We start from the raw sequence: 13,388 nt of genomic DNA on the forward strand, positions 1-13,388 counted from the left end.
AAAATAGTTAAGAATAACATGAAAATATTTTTATTTTTTATAAAAGCTAATTATTTTAAAATGTTCGAATTCAAAGAAACTCGATAGCTAATTTGCATTGTGGATGGTCAAAATTGGGTGTCAACATCTTGTAAGCATGAAATAATGCTTGAAAACATCTTAAAACATTTCATATGGTCAATGCATTGTAAAATATCACAAGAACTTATAAGAAGAAGCATGTACATAGTGGGATACTAACCTTAACTGACATTTAAGATAAGACCATGTGAGCTATAACATGAAACCTGATATAACTCCCACACCGAGAAAAGAGAGGCTACTTGCCAAGGTCGACTTCGTATAAACATGAAATGAGATATATGTGGATCCACTAGCTACGCTACTAAGGCATCTACAGTGGCAGATAGTTTTGGAACTAAGGGTGGCTACTATGGTTCCCTTGTGGATCCCCACTATAAATTTCTCTCGGTGTTAAGTTAATCCCAACGGAATACATGAAGACATATTCATTAAGAAAGGCAAATAAATACCAATCCACATTCATAAAATGACGTACTAAGAATAGCTCCTTGAAAACCATGATCATAACATAACATGTGGACACTTACCTTTCTAAGCATCCAAATCATAACTTCTTTCATACAGTGAGAAAACCTTTCACAATTCATGATTACTTGCTTGAAACATACTTGAAAACATAGTCATACTTTACGTAAATCATTCATAAAGCATTCTTAAATACTTGATCATAAATTCAAATTTCGTAGTTGAAAATCATGACATTATGCCTGGATCCATGTAAATCTTATTGAAAACATATAATTGAGATTAAATCATGCATGAATAGGCTATTGGAATTAAGTAAAAGCATAATTGAATTGACCTACTGCAAATTGATCAAAACTAGGGTTTAGAAGAAATTCATAAAAGAGATAATTGAGAAACCTTTGGGATTTCATGGATGGAAAAGGATCCACGGACGAATTATCACATACCTTGACTAAAATCAAACTTGAAATCTTGACAAGGAAACTTGAAACTTGGAGCCCTAGCTTTGACTTGAAGAAGAAGCTAAATCCTTGGGAGAGTAATTCTAGAGAGAAATTTTTTGTATAGAGTGGTTGGAGGGGGAGCGAGAAGAATTTGAAGGATTTGGGTAATTATAGGTTTTAGAAATAAATCCAAAACAACAGAGTTTAGAGATTAACTGAGTCAGAAAGAACGGAATTAACCCTGTTAAATAACTAACGAAAACCAATCGGCGAGATAGGTCGAGCTGGCCGTCCTGATCGGCGAGTCGCCGATCTCCTACTCATCTCGCCAAATTGTTTGGGTTCACTGAAGATTTTCTCTGAAGCTTTTGGCGAGTTACATTCAACTCCCCATCCAGGTTGGCGAGTCACCGTTTCCGCCTTATCTCGCCAACTTGGCTCCCTGTCTGAGCAAGATTTCTCTGAACTTTTTGGCGAGGAAACTTAGCTCACCGAACCCGATTCTTCGTTGCCAAATCTCTTCCCTTCTGAGCCAATTTCTCTGAACTATCGGGCGAGTTGTCGTGACTTCGCCGAGTCGCCGAGCGACTCAGCGAGCCTCAACTTGTCTTTTTTCCTTCAAACTTGATCCAAACATAGGAAAACTTTTCTCGGACATTACAATTGGCTTCATTGAAGATGAACTGTCGCTAGAGAGAATTTTCTGGCCAAATCTGAACGCCAATATAGGTTTTTTTTCAACACAATTCAAGATACACTCCTTATATATGTAAATCGAACATCCAAAATTTACACTGCCATCGTCATGAAGATCACCCAATCAATAAGTGACAGTGTACAAGTAAAATATAAGCATCGTTGGAAAAGCCATCTCTAGCGAGGTTGGACAAAGAAAGAGATAGATGATGGGAGCAATGGGGGTGATTTTGGCTAATAAAGATAAACATAGGATATAGACCGTAAAAAAAGTATCCAAAAAATAGTACTAATTAATCTTTAAAAATTCATTTATGTAAAAAAAAACTATCCTTTTTTCTTCTCTTCATTTTCATTCATAAACAGAGTACGGTCTAAGATTTCTTCTTCAAGTCAACTGATTATATTCTTTTGTTTCTTTCACATTGAATCTCATGTTTTCCACATCGTAAGTCCTTTTACGATTAGGCAGATTTGAAGATTGAGATTGTTTGATGAAAGATTTGAAGAAGAAACTCCATTGACAACTATTGGATAAAGTTTTGAAGCTTTGCAGGGTTTTGAAATTGTTACTAATTTTTAGCGAGTGTTGTTTTAAAAGATTGGATATATCATGAGAAATTCATGTATCGAATTTGAGGATTTTTAATGCAAATTTGAGGTGAATTCGATGAATTTTTCAAAGAAATATTCAAGGTTGAAAAATGAAAATTGAAGTTGCAGCCAACTATATGAACAATTAACATGTATTCATGAATACAAATATATTTGTATTCATCTATTCAGAAATCATGAGATATCACAACCACGACAAGTGAAGACGGCGAAACCCAACGCCCAAAACTCCCTTATTTTCTCTTTGCTTCTATATCCCTTTAGATGTTTTTATTCCACTATATCTAATGGTTTCTATTTGTATTTGGCTAGTGAGTGTAAATGTTTATATTTGAATGAACCTTCTCCAAACAAATGTTTTGTATCTGAAAATATTTTTGGGCCGTATCAAGGGATCTAGTGAATTTATAAGTTATAGCTAGGTTGTATTAGGAATGTATCTGGTTTGAGGTCTGACTTTATGGTAATGGTGGGGTGGTTTTTTCTAGTGATGGTAAAAATTATATCTCATTAAATATAAGTGATACACTAACACATTCATGATGCATATACTTACAAAATTTGAAAACACAATGATGCATCCAACTAAATTAAGCGAAACAAATAATTTCTAGGTTTGATAATTAGCTAAACTAATGCTATATTTGATAATTAAATACCAAAGTAGCGCTTTCTTGTTATTGGTACACAATAGCCCAAATTGGCATTTCCACTAAAAAGGTTTGGCCACATATAGCCTTACCCTTTCCTCGTCTATTCTCTCCTTTGCTACTGGAAAATGGAAGCAATTGCGAACTAGTAATAACAAGTTATTTAACATTATAGTTGACATACAACATTGGATGTCAGAAATAAAAATAAAAATGAAATAGCCCACCAACGTATATGATGGATTACAGAGTCTAATGTGTATCTCATTAACAATAATAAAAAGAGAGCCTACCATTGTATATGATGGATTAGACAATCTAATGTGTATTACCTCACTAGTTCAGCATTACACTAAGACTACTAAACTAAACAAACAAGCAGTTAAAATATGAATCAAGACTCATAAAAAGAAGAAAAAAGAGTGTTAAGTGTGGAGAAATGGCCAAAACAAACAATGGCCTGCTCCAGCCATCAGAGCAGAAAGCTTACAGGAGATCAGCGACATTTGCTGGAAGCTCCTCAATCACCACGTTGTAAAACCTCTGAATGTCAGAAAGCATTCTCTCATCATCTTTGGTTGCAAAGTTGATTGCAACACCCTTCCTACCAAATCGTCCACTACGTCCAATACGATGAAGGTAATTCTCAGGTTGAGTGGGGAGATCATAGTTTATGACCAGGGAGACTTGTTGGACATCAATTCCTCTGGCTAAAAGATCAGTGGTGATGAGAACACGAGAGGAACCAGAACGGAATTCACGCATTATAATATCCCTAGTGTTCTGGTCCATGTCACCATGGGTGGCTGAGACTGTATGGTCTCTGCCTCGCATCTGGTCTGTTAACAAGTCAACTTTGCGTCGAGTATTCACAAAAATCACACTCTGTGTGATGGCTAAGGTTTCATACAGATCGCAAAGGGTTTCAAGCTTCCATTCTTCCTTTTCCACATTCACATAAAACTGCTTGATACCTTCTAAGGTCAGTTCATCACGTTTCACAAGAATCCTCACAGGTTTATTCATGAACTTCCTTGTGATCTCAAGGGCCTCAGGAGGCATTGTGGCAGAGAAAACACCAACCTGAATCTTAGGAGGCAAGAGCTGGAAAATATCATAGATCTGGAGACAAAGAAAAAGTAGACCTTTTAGAACCGGGGAAGAAATCATTTAAAGCTGTGGACTGTAAATTTTAGAGAAAATATGCCATGTAAGCACAAGCAATGAATACAGACCCAGAATCCTAGCACACATACTGGGGATATCCCATTGTATACATTATTGAAGCCAAGAAAAAAGGGACAGCAAATTCACAAATGCATTGGATATCATTGCAAAGCTACACATAATGTACAGCTTCACAAATGCCTGATCACACAATTCCTGGGAAACAGGAATATGGATTTTAAAACTAGGTTAGAGCATACTTAATTGTGAAAGAAAAGAAGCTAGTGAAAAGAAAGTCACTTGTGTATGCTAAGTGCATCATAAACCAGAAATCACTTTAGCTAATAACTAAACCTTCCATGCCCTTGTTCCCCAAGAACACAAGTATAATCAGCATCCACTACATTATGATTATACAAATTACTAAACTGATGTTGGTGCTCTCATTCTAGCATCATTTGTGTACCATTTGAACTGAAGAATGTTACGGATTTAGACATCCATTTCTTTGAATAAATTACAGGTTTGATACTAAAGTATAAAAGATACACATATCTACACAAAACTAAAGTGCTTATGCATTCACAGAAACTATAAGTATATATAAGAATATGGAGAGAAGGGCACTTCTAGTCACCTGATCCTTAAACCCTCTGGAGAGCATTTCATCAGCCTCGTCCAATACAAACATCTTAATGTAATCAGGGCGGAGAGACTGTCTTCTCAACATGTCAAATACACGTCCAGGTGTTCCCACAACAACATGAACCCCACTTGAAAGGATCCTTTGATCCTCACGGACACTGGTACCTCCCACACAAGCATGAACCTTGACGCCAAGATAGTCTCCAAGTGCTCGCATGACCTTTTCAATTTGTTGTGCAAGCTCACGAGTAGGTGCCAAGACCAAAGCTTGGCAATCTAACAGTTCATAGTCCAGTTGTTGCAGAACTCCAGAACAAAAAGTAGCAGTCTTTCCTGTTCCAGACTGAGCCTGCTGAATGACATCAAGACCTTTGCAAAAAGGTACAATTCCCCTTTGCTGGATTGCTGAGGGTTTCTCAAAACCTACAAAGTTATACTTCAATATTAGATAGAGCTTATGAAATAGAAGATGACCTAAATATGAATATACTAACCCTTAACTATGACACATATGCACACGGCGGGAACAGAAGGCAAAACACTTCTTTTCTTCTTAATAAACTTTGCACAAGTCATGAACCAAAAAAGAAAAGCAGAAAAGATTTTTCAACTAACCATATGCATAAATGCCTCTCAGGAGGTTCTCCTTCAATTCCATGGCATCAAAAGTATCATAAGCCTCGTCATGTGAGGTAAAAAACTCTTGCCCTTCAGCATTTAGCCTGCATCCACAATCAAAGAAGGATATGATGTATGTATAACAAAAATTTAGTACTTTCCACCATGAGTAAAATAAACATTGTAACTCACAGGTATGCCTATGTGTAGATGAAGAAACTCATGAACAATACCAAAACATTGAAAATGAGACAGCAAAAACATAATTGAGGCAATAGTACTCACAACTCTGTCATTTTTGAATCAAATTGACGAGCATCAAATTCGGATCCATCTGGAGCTGCACCCACCATGCCTAGAAAGAATTCACATCACATTAGGACAAAGAAAGGGTTAGTGTGAACTTACATATTGTCAAAACATCTATAAACCATAACACCGTAATTCCGCAACTGAAAAAAAACAAACCAAAGTAATCTAAAACATGTAGATTTTGGAGAATATCAAAAGAATGACATAACTAATTACTATCCCAGTCAGAACTACAACTTTGGTTTAGAAAAGAAAAACTACCACTTAGAGAATTACATTGTGTTCTCCAGTAGTTTTAAACAAACCAGTTCTTGATTTGGTTAAATGTGTCCAGCCAACATTAATAAGATCATTACCACTCTCAAGAAAACAAAACCCAGCATTAACAAGAACAACAAAACAATAGAAAGAATATCTATCATGTACAAGCAAGCAAAATCAGCTTAAGATATTTATTTTGGTCACAAAAATAGAAAGCAACTCTCACACCACCTTAACTAGATTAGGTAGAACGCTAGAAGGAATAATCATCCATCACTTGTGTATTCAGATTTGTCAGCTCCAACATGGCAAGTTCAATGTACTTCACTAAAAAGTTTAGCACTTGCACAAAACAATGTTAGGTAAATTTTCTGCTTCCCCCATCCCTCCAAACATTATATAGATGCAACCTTCTATTTTACTACTCAAGTAAGAAATTGAGTGTGTGTATATATACTTACATCAGTTCCATAAGAATAAAAAAACCAATCACATGAAAAAATGCCAATGTAGCATTCTGTTTTGAAGAGAATGTCAGCCATAACCACCTCTCTGCTCAACAAACAAACAAAGACGAGGGAATCCTCTTCTACCTACTTGACAAACCATCAACTAAATCACCCACAAACAGTTTATAATAGATACATCTCCATCAAACTAAACAAAAAATTAAAGCATTCAATAATTTCATCTAGAGCAAAAAATCCCCCAAAAAATAAAATAAAATAGTGTTTGTTCTCTAAAAAGGCCATTGGAAATTCGAAAAGACAAAAAAAAAAAGAAGAAGCAAGAGTTACAAGGAAGAATGTAAGGTACCTGAAGAAGAGATGAGAAAGAGGAGGAGTTGGTTCTGTGTGAGTAAAGACAAGTTCCAAAGAGACAAAATATACTTCAATTGTGTGAGTTAGGGTTTTTCCATTACAATTTCTACAAATGTTTTCCTCTTCTGACCAATATGCCCCTTACGCTCAATTACACGTGGCGGCTTCCTACATACGAACATTTAAGGTTGTCTTAAACAACAATAAAAATGTTGTACGTAAAAATAAAATTTGATAAAATAATAAATAAAAAATAGTCCAAAGTTGCCCTACAAACTATAGTATAATTGGGAGAGTCCAACCAAAATCGATAAATTGTACTATTATTTATTTTAGTAAATAAATGATTTTATTCATTAATCAAACAAGAGAGTCATTGCATAAGGGGTTTTAACCTAGACAACACAATATTTCGTTTCTTTCAAATACAGAAATAACAAAAGTAGTACAATATTAAGTTTTTAAAAATATCAAGCTCCCATTTTTTTTTTTTGCTAACTAGTCTGCTACTTCATTAGCCTTTCTATATATATATGTGCTTGATTGGTGCTTTCCTACTTCATGTAGTAGGTATTTGCAATCGTCAATTAAATTTTGATAGAAACGTTATGTTGTATTTGTTTGAATAAAGAAGAAAAATGTCAAAATTGTGGGCATTTGGTTGGTGAAAGTCAAGAAAGGAGGCTAATTATTTTCATATTTTTTTGTCAAATATGGTGGCATAAATGTGTTCATAAGCACCAACCATACCTCTAAATTGCCTATAAATAGGCATCTTCATCATTAACACAACATCACCAAAAATTCAATTCTTTGTATACTAGAGGAGAGGTTTAGAAATAATTCTCTTGAAGATCTCCTTGGGAATAGTATTTTAGGAATTGAGGTGTGTGAGAGAAATATTGTGTATTATATGATTGTAACAATATTCATATAGTAAATATTTTTCTGGGTGGTCCGTGATTTTTCCCGCACTAGGTTTTCACGTTAAATCTTGTGTTGTTGTTATTCTCTTTAAATTTATCTGTTATTATTTTCTGCCTGAAGATGATCCGAAAGGGACGAAAATTAGTTGGTGTTTTTGCCAAACACATTATAGGGGCATTAAGTTGTTTTGTAAAGCTAGTTCTAGACCATGGAGCAATGTCAAGGCTTTCATGTAGATGTTAGTGCCATAATGTATTTCCATGTTAAAATCTATGACCCATGGATTTGCAAGTTTCATATATATTGAGTTTGAAGACATTCTTATCTAGCATTTTCTATTTGATGTAGATAGTGCTCTTTATCCTATTGAGGAAATTTTTACTAGTTATAAGCTTGTATTCCAGAAACTTGTTAGTATTAAATTGACAATTGCACTAAATTGGTAAATCAAGAAAAAATTGATTAGTGATTTAATTTGATATTAATTTTTTTTTATTATAATTGATTTGATTTAACTTTAATTAAAAAGAAATCAAATCACCAATATTATGTGTATGCTTTTAAAAATATTTTATACTTTAGAATATTTATATTAATGTAATTTTTAAGTATACATACTTTTTGTTTATTTAACATATTATTTTAGGCTTTGAACTTATAAATTTGAATGGTCCAATAAGTTTATTATAAATTATAACTCATAGATATTAATAACTCAAATAAACTCCAAATCAAATCATGCCCATTTGTATTCTCTTATTAATAGTACTTGTTTAATAAATATTTATGATATTTATTGTTGGTGAAATTAAATTTTAACGTAATGTCAAGACTCGTCATATTTTGTGTTAATCGCCATATAATTGTTGATTTTACTAGAACAAAAAGAAATATTTTGGGAGAATTAGTTACGTTTTTTTATGTTGTGAAGACCTTATTGGAAAAATAATAATAATTAAAAAGTCAAACCAATTAAATGTTTATTGGTTTGATTTGACTTATGTATTTTAAAGAATAATTAGTTTGACTTGATAAATGAAAAATTCAAACTAAGCAGATATACGTACACCCCTAGTTACAAATACAATTAGTTTGTTATACCATTCAACAATCCAAAACACAAATAACTTGTAACACAAAATTATGATTTGACGTAATTTTATTTGAAAACCAAAGAGAAGGGGGCGGAGAGGGTATCCTTGGAAACTCGTCCTTCTTTTTTATACTGAGGGAACAATAATGGGGTTACTTTTATTTTATAATTATTTCATCCCTAAATAATTTTTTGTCCAAGCACTCCTATAAATTTGGTGTTACTCCACCGCAAAGGGGTGCAAGTTGTTTCCTTTTTATTTAACTATCTGAATTTATAACTCACTAATTAAAATTTGCATCACGTAAATTTCTCTATTCTCAGTGCTCATTTCTTGTCTTCCTATCTCCCGAGTCAAAAAATTTATTCACCAAGATGATAATCTCACAAGTATAGATTCACCACTTGTAATTTTAGTTCTATGTTCTTACAGTAATATATGAAGAAATAAATGGTCATCTAAGTTTTCATCAATTTGGACCAAAGTGTCGCTTTAGAAACTGTGATAAATGACGGTATATGCGATATTATGATTTTCTTAATGGGTGTCCTAAAACCTTAAACAACACTTATTTTGGACTTGAAAAAAGTAATGTTTCATTTTTTATGGCAATAGTTGCTTCATAGTGGTACTTCATCATATGTACACCTCACTTCACTAGAAAAAAACTCAAATATTTGTTAGTTGTAGTCCCTCCCCAAAGCTGATGATACAGGGCTAAATTTCATTTTTGAAGTGAAACTCATATAGCTTGTTGCAAGTACATGGTGACCAAGCTTTTTCCAGAGAAAAAGTTGGTTTTCCTTAACCATGGCATCTCACTAACAAGTTTCTTTGCAGGCAATTTTTTCCTGTCTCGACTGCATCATCTAACAATGTCCCAAAGTTAAATAAGCTGCATTGGCAGTGCCTTCTGAACTTCTCTGCACTGGAATGTGCACAAATGACTACCAAACTGTGACACAATATCCACTATACCTCCGTAACCAGCTACTGCTGTGACCTGAAAGTAATGTACAAGTGGAAGTATGTTTGAGTTATGATAACCAATAATGATGATTAAATGTACTATCCTTCCTGCCACAATGGCGATTCAACTTCAGTTTTGGTGTATATGGTATTTCTAGTGTTTTGTACAAAAGAAGAAAAAAAAAGAGGAGTAGAATTTCAAATCCACCTAAAAAAATGCCGATCACACTTGTGCAAATATAAAGTGTTTGGTATCAGCAAACTAAATAAAAGTAGTCGCTTACCCCTGAAGGATGTACAGAAACGGAAAACAATGACTGAGGAGCACATGGTATCTGTGAAATAATATCTCCATTCAGGTCAAAGCGACTAAGTAGTGGCTCTGCTCCAACTGCTAAAACCTGAAAGGAAAATTAAAGCTCCTTAGGCAAAAAGGAACTGGAAATATCCAAAAAAACAATTGATGGAATTAGTTACTCCCACTAGAATGGTGGATTGAAGACTGCAATCAGCTAGATTGACCTTATTAAGTCCACAAGCACAAAAACGAGAGGGCAGCATTTATGAAAAATGGAAACATTAAGCACAGAAAATTATACTATACTACTAGCATGACAAAGAACAGAAGTCAAAATAGTTCAAAGAGTTGAAATATTTGGAAGACTAGAGTTTGTTGAGATAGAATATAATTAATAAATAGAGTGTACTCAGCTTCAGTTTTTAGATGAGATTGATCACACATTTCAACATAGTATTAGAGAAAACATAAGTTTTGAGTTAGAGTCTCACCACCATCCACTATCACAAAAAGTTCACGTGTTTGGGTCATAAAACAAATTCAAGCCCACATGTGAGGGGCTGCACTGAGATATAATATAAATTAAGCAAATAACTGTCTGCTCTCACTAACAATTTAAGCTTTTCGATGAGATAGTCATTCACTTCAAAATACTCAAAGCTCTTAGCTGTCACCAATAGCTTTACTTATCTAGAGTGCTTTCTGATATATACATATATTACCACTTCAATGCAATTCTCTTTCATACAGTTATAGTGCACCGAAGAATTGTTGTTATTATCTTCTTCCCCACGCCCTCCCCCCTTTCTAAAAGAATTTAATTTGTATTTTCTTGATAAGTCTATTTCTTTTCCCTTTAACTTTTGGTTCGTAGCTGGCCATGCAAAGGTGAGGCATGAGTTGCGCCTTTACCCTCCTTCAACAAGTAGTACACTTCAGTTCTAAACTACTTGGGATCAATTATATGAATCGTATGTAAACATTCTGCTCAATTTTTGGTCCATTTCATTCCATAACTTCATTAAATGTCTTTGAGACAAAAGTAGCATCAATTCTCTGAATCTCACATATATCGATCTACAATTATCTGACCAAACTAAAACTTCTGGAGAACACCAGACTAAGGTAAGAGTAGCAACTTCCTCCCATAGTAACTCCTCATTTTGTTGAATCTCCATTTTAGTTTTATGCATTTACATCTTCATCTGTTATGCCAATTTCTTAAAAGACTTCACGTAGATATCTGAATTGTTTGCATTTTGGCACCACAATTTCATCTGGATTCACGTCGATTTCATTATTATGCAAACTGGACTTGTACTACACATATTTTTTCCTACTTCTACTTATCTTAAAACCCTAACTCTTCAGAGTATTTTTCCATAGTTCATGTTGTTGGTCGATTCCCGCACTAGTTTCATCATTTAGCATAACAGCATTTGCTTGTCGCATACACCAAGAAAATCTATCTTGTATATCAGTTGTTAGTTCATCCATAATTTAGGTAAAATGTACGGGCTCTCAAGGATGATCCTTAGTATAAACCCATGGTTATGAGAAATTTCTCATCTCTTTTCACTTTTCTCACACTGTGTGACGGATTCTTTGAAAATAACCTTTATGACGAAAATGTATTTAGTAAGAATTCCTTTGTGTTTCAATACCCACCGGAAACATATCTTTGCATTCTATTGTACTCAGGGGCGAAGCTAGGTAGGGCTTTATAATGTGTTTACATGATCAAAATTATTCTTTTAAGTATATATATTAGATGTTGAACCACCTTCAGCTTCTTCGTGTGTTATTTCTTCATATTTTGAATCCCTTAATGAAAATTTTGGTCCCAGCCACTGATTGTACACTTTCTCCAAATCAGAGTATCATGTGAAGATTCTTCTTCCATTTCCTATAGATTTAGTTCTATCTTTTTAACAAATACAAAATCTCTTTGTAGATCTATCGGTATAAATCAGAACTGGTTATCTGTATAGTGTTGTATCAATGCTCTCATCATTCTTCCCATGATTTCATCATATGAATCATAAGTTTATTATCACGATAGCAAGCACAATGTTGAATATCTTATTTCTTATTTATTTATTGTAATCAAAGAACTTTCCTCACCCGTTTAGCATCTTTCTAATGTTTAATATAACATTGAATATTTTGGTAAGCTACACACTAGTCCAATGTACAACAACAACAACAACAACAACCCAGTGAAATCCCACAACATGGGGTCTGGGGAGGGTAGAATGTACGCAGACCTTACTCCTACCAAGGTAGGACGGCTGTTTCCTGGAGACCCTCGGCTCAGTAAAAGCATAAATGCATAAAAAAAATGTTAGATAAGAATAGGAAATTAAAAGCTTTATGAGAAAAACAACAAACAAATAACGAATAGATTACAAATAAATAAATACAAATAACAAATAATGATTAAATAAATAATGATAGCGTCACAGGTTCAATAGAGTAATCAAAGCATAGAAAGTAATAAATAATAACATAAATAACAGAAATCAGAATTCACAGCGCAAGAGATCGTAATGCACTACTACGCCTATGAATAGAGAAGAATAACGAGGCTATGAACTAGCATTCTACCCTAATATGGGTCCTCCACACCCTCCTATCTAAGGTCATGTCCTCCGTAAGCTGTAACTGTGCCATGTCCTGTCTAATCACCTCTCCCCAATACTTTTTCGGCCTACCCCTACCTCTTCTGTAACCATCCATGGCCAGCCTCTCACACCTCCGCACTGGGGCATCTGTGTCTCTCCTCTTCACATGTCCATACCATCTCAGTCGCATTTCCCGCATCTTGTCTTCCACCAAGGCCACTCCTACCTTGTCCCGAATAACCTCATTTCTAATCCTGTCGCTCCTGGTGTGCCCACACATCCATCTCAGCATTCTCATCTCAACAACTTTCATCTTTTGAATGTGAGAAGTCTTAACTGGCCAACACTCCGCCCCATACAGCATAGCCGGTCTAACCACCACTTTGTAGAACTTGCCCTTAAGTTTTGGTGGCACATTCTTGTCACACAACACTCCGGAAGCGAGCCTCCATTTCATCCACCCTACCCCAATACGATGTGTGACATCATCGTCAATCAGTCCAATGTATGTGAGGTAATTCAGTACTTTTATAGGGACACCATTTGAACCATAGGCTTCTCTCTCACATTTTTCATGACCTAATTCTTCAAGTGTAGATGAGGTGTTTGTCTTGCTTGGATGTATGTACATCTATAAGCATCATCCTGATTCCAGTTTAGCAATTGATCATAATACAACAACAAACCCACTGTAAT

General features: G+C 34.6%; 2 protein-coding genes across 2 annotated transcripts in view; both read right to left on the reverse strand.

The window, feature by feature from the left end:
* Positions 1-3,085: 3,085 nt before the first annotated feature.
* Positions 3,086-6,869, reverse strand: LOC129893391 (eukaryotic initiation factor 4A-9-like). The gene is made up of 5 exons (XM_055968905.1): positions 6,776-6,869; positions 5,672-5,741; positions 5,384-5,490; positions 4,761-5,191; positions 3,086-4,078 (listed from the first exon to the last, which is right to left on the reverse strand). Exons 2-5 carry the CDS (start codon positions 5,737-5,739, stop codon positions 3,443-3,445), a joined length of 1,242 nt encoding a protein of 413 aa, XP_055824880.1. The 5' UTR covers positions 5,740-5,741; positions 6,776-6,869; the 3' UTR covers positions 3,086-3,442.
* A 2,500-nt stretch (positions 6,870-9,369) lies between these two features.
* Positions 9,370-13,388, reverse strand: part of LOC129893392 (THO complex subunit 6) — a 29,934-nt gene continuing 25,915 nt past the window's right edge. The window contains exons 12-13 of the mRNA XM_055968906.1: positions 10,055-10,171; positions 9,370-9,804 (exon numbers count right to left, since the gene is read on the reverse strand). Of these exons, the coding sequence (XP_055824881.1) occupies positions 9,688-9,804; positions 10,055-10,171 (234 nt within the window). The 3' untranslated portion in view covers positions 9,370-9,687. The remainder of the gene's footprint in view (positions 9,805-10,054; positions 10,172-13,388) is intronic.

This window comes from Solanum dulcamara, chromosome 6 (assembly GCF_947179165.1).
Source record: "Solanum dulcamara chromosome 6, daSolDulc1.2, whole genome shotgun sequence".
Lineage (NCBI taxonomy): Eukaryota > Viridiplantae > Streptophyta > Magnoliopsida > Solanales > Solanaceae > Solanum > Solanum dulcamara.

Coding starts and splice junctions, on each gene's coding strand:
- LOC129893391 (XM_055968905.1), bottom strand. CDS start 5,739: ATGGTGGGTGCAGCTCCAGATGGATCCGAATTTGATGCTCGTCAATTT. Junction 5,491..5,671: donor GATTCAAAAATGACAGAGTT/GTGAGTACTATT, acceptor TTGTGGATGCAG/GCTAAATGCTGAAGGGCAAG. Junction 5,192..5,383: donor GAGAGGCATTTATGCATATG/GTTAGTTGAAAA, acceptor ATAACTTTGTAG/GTTTTGAGAAACCCTCAGCA.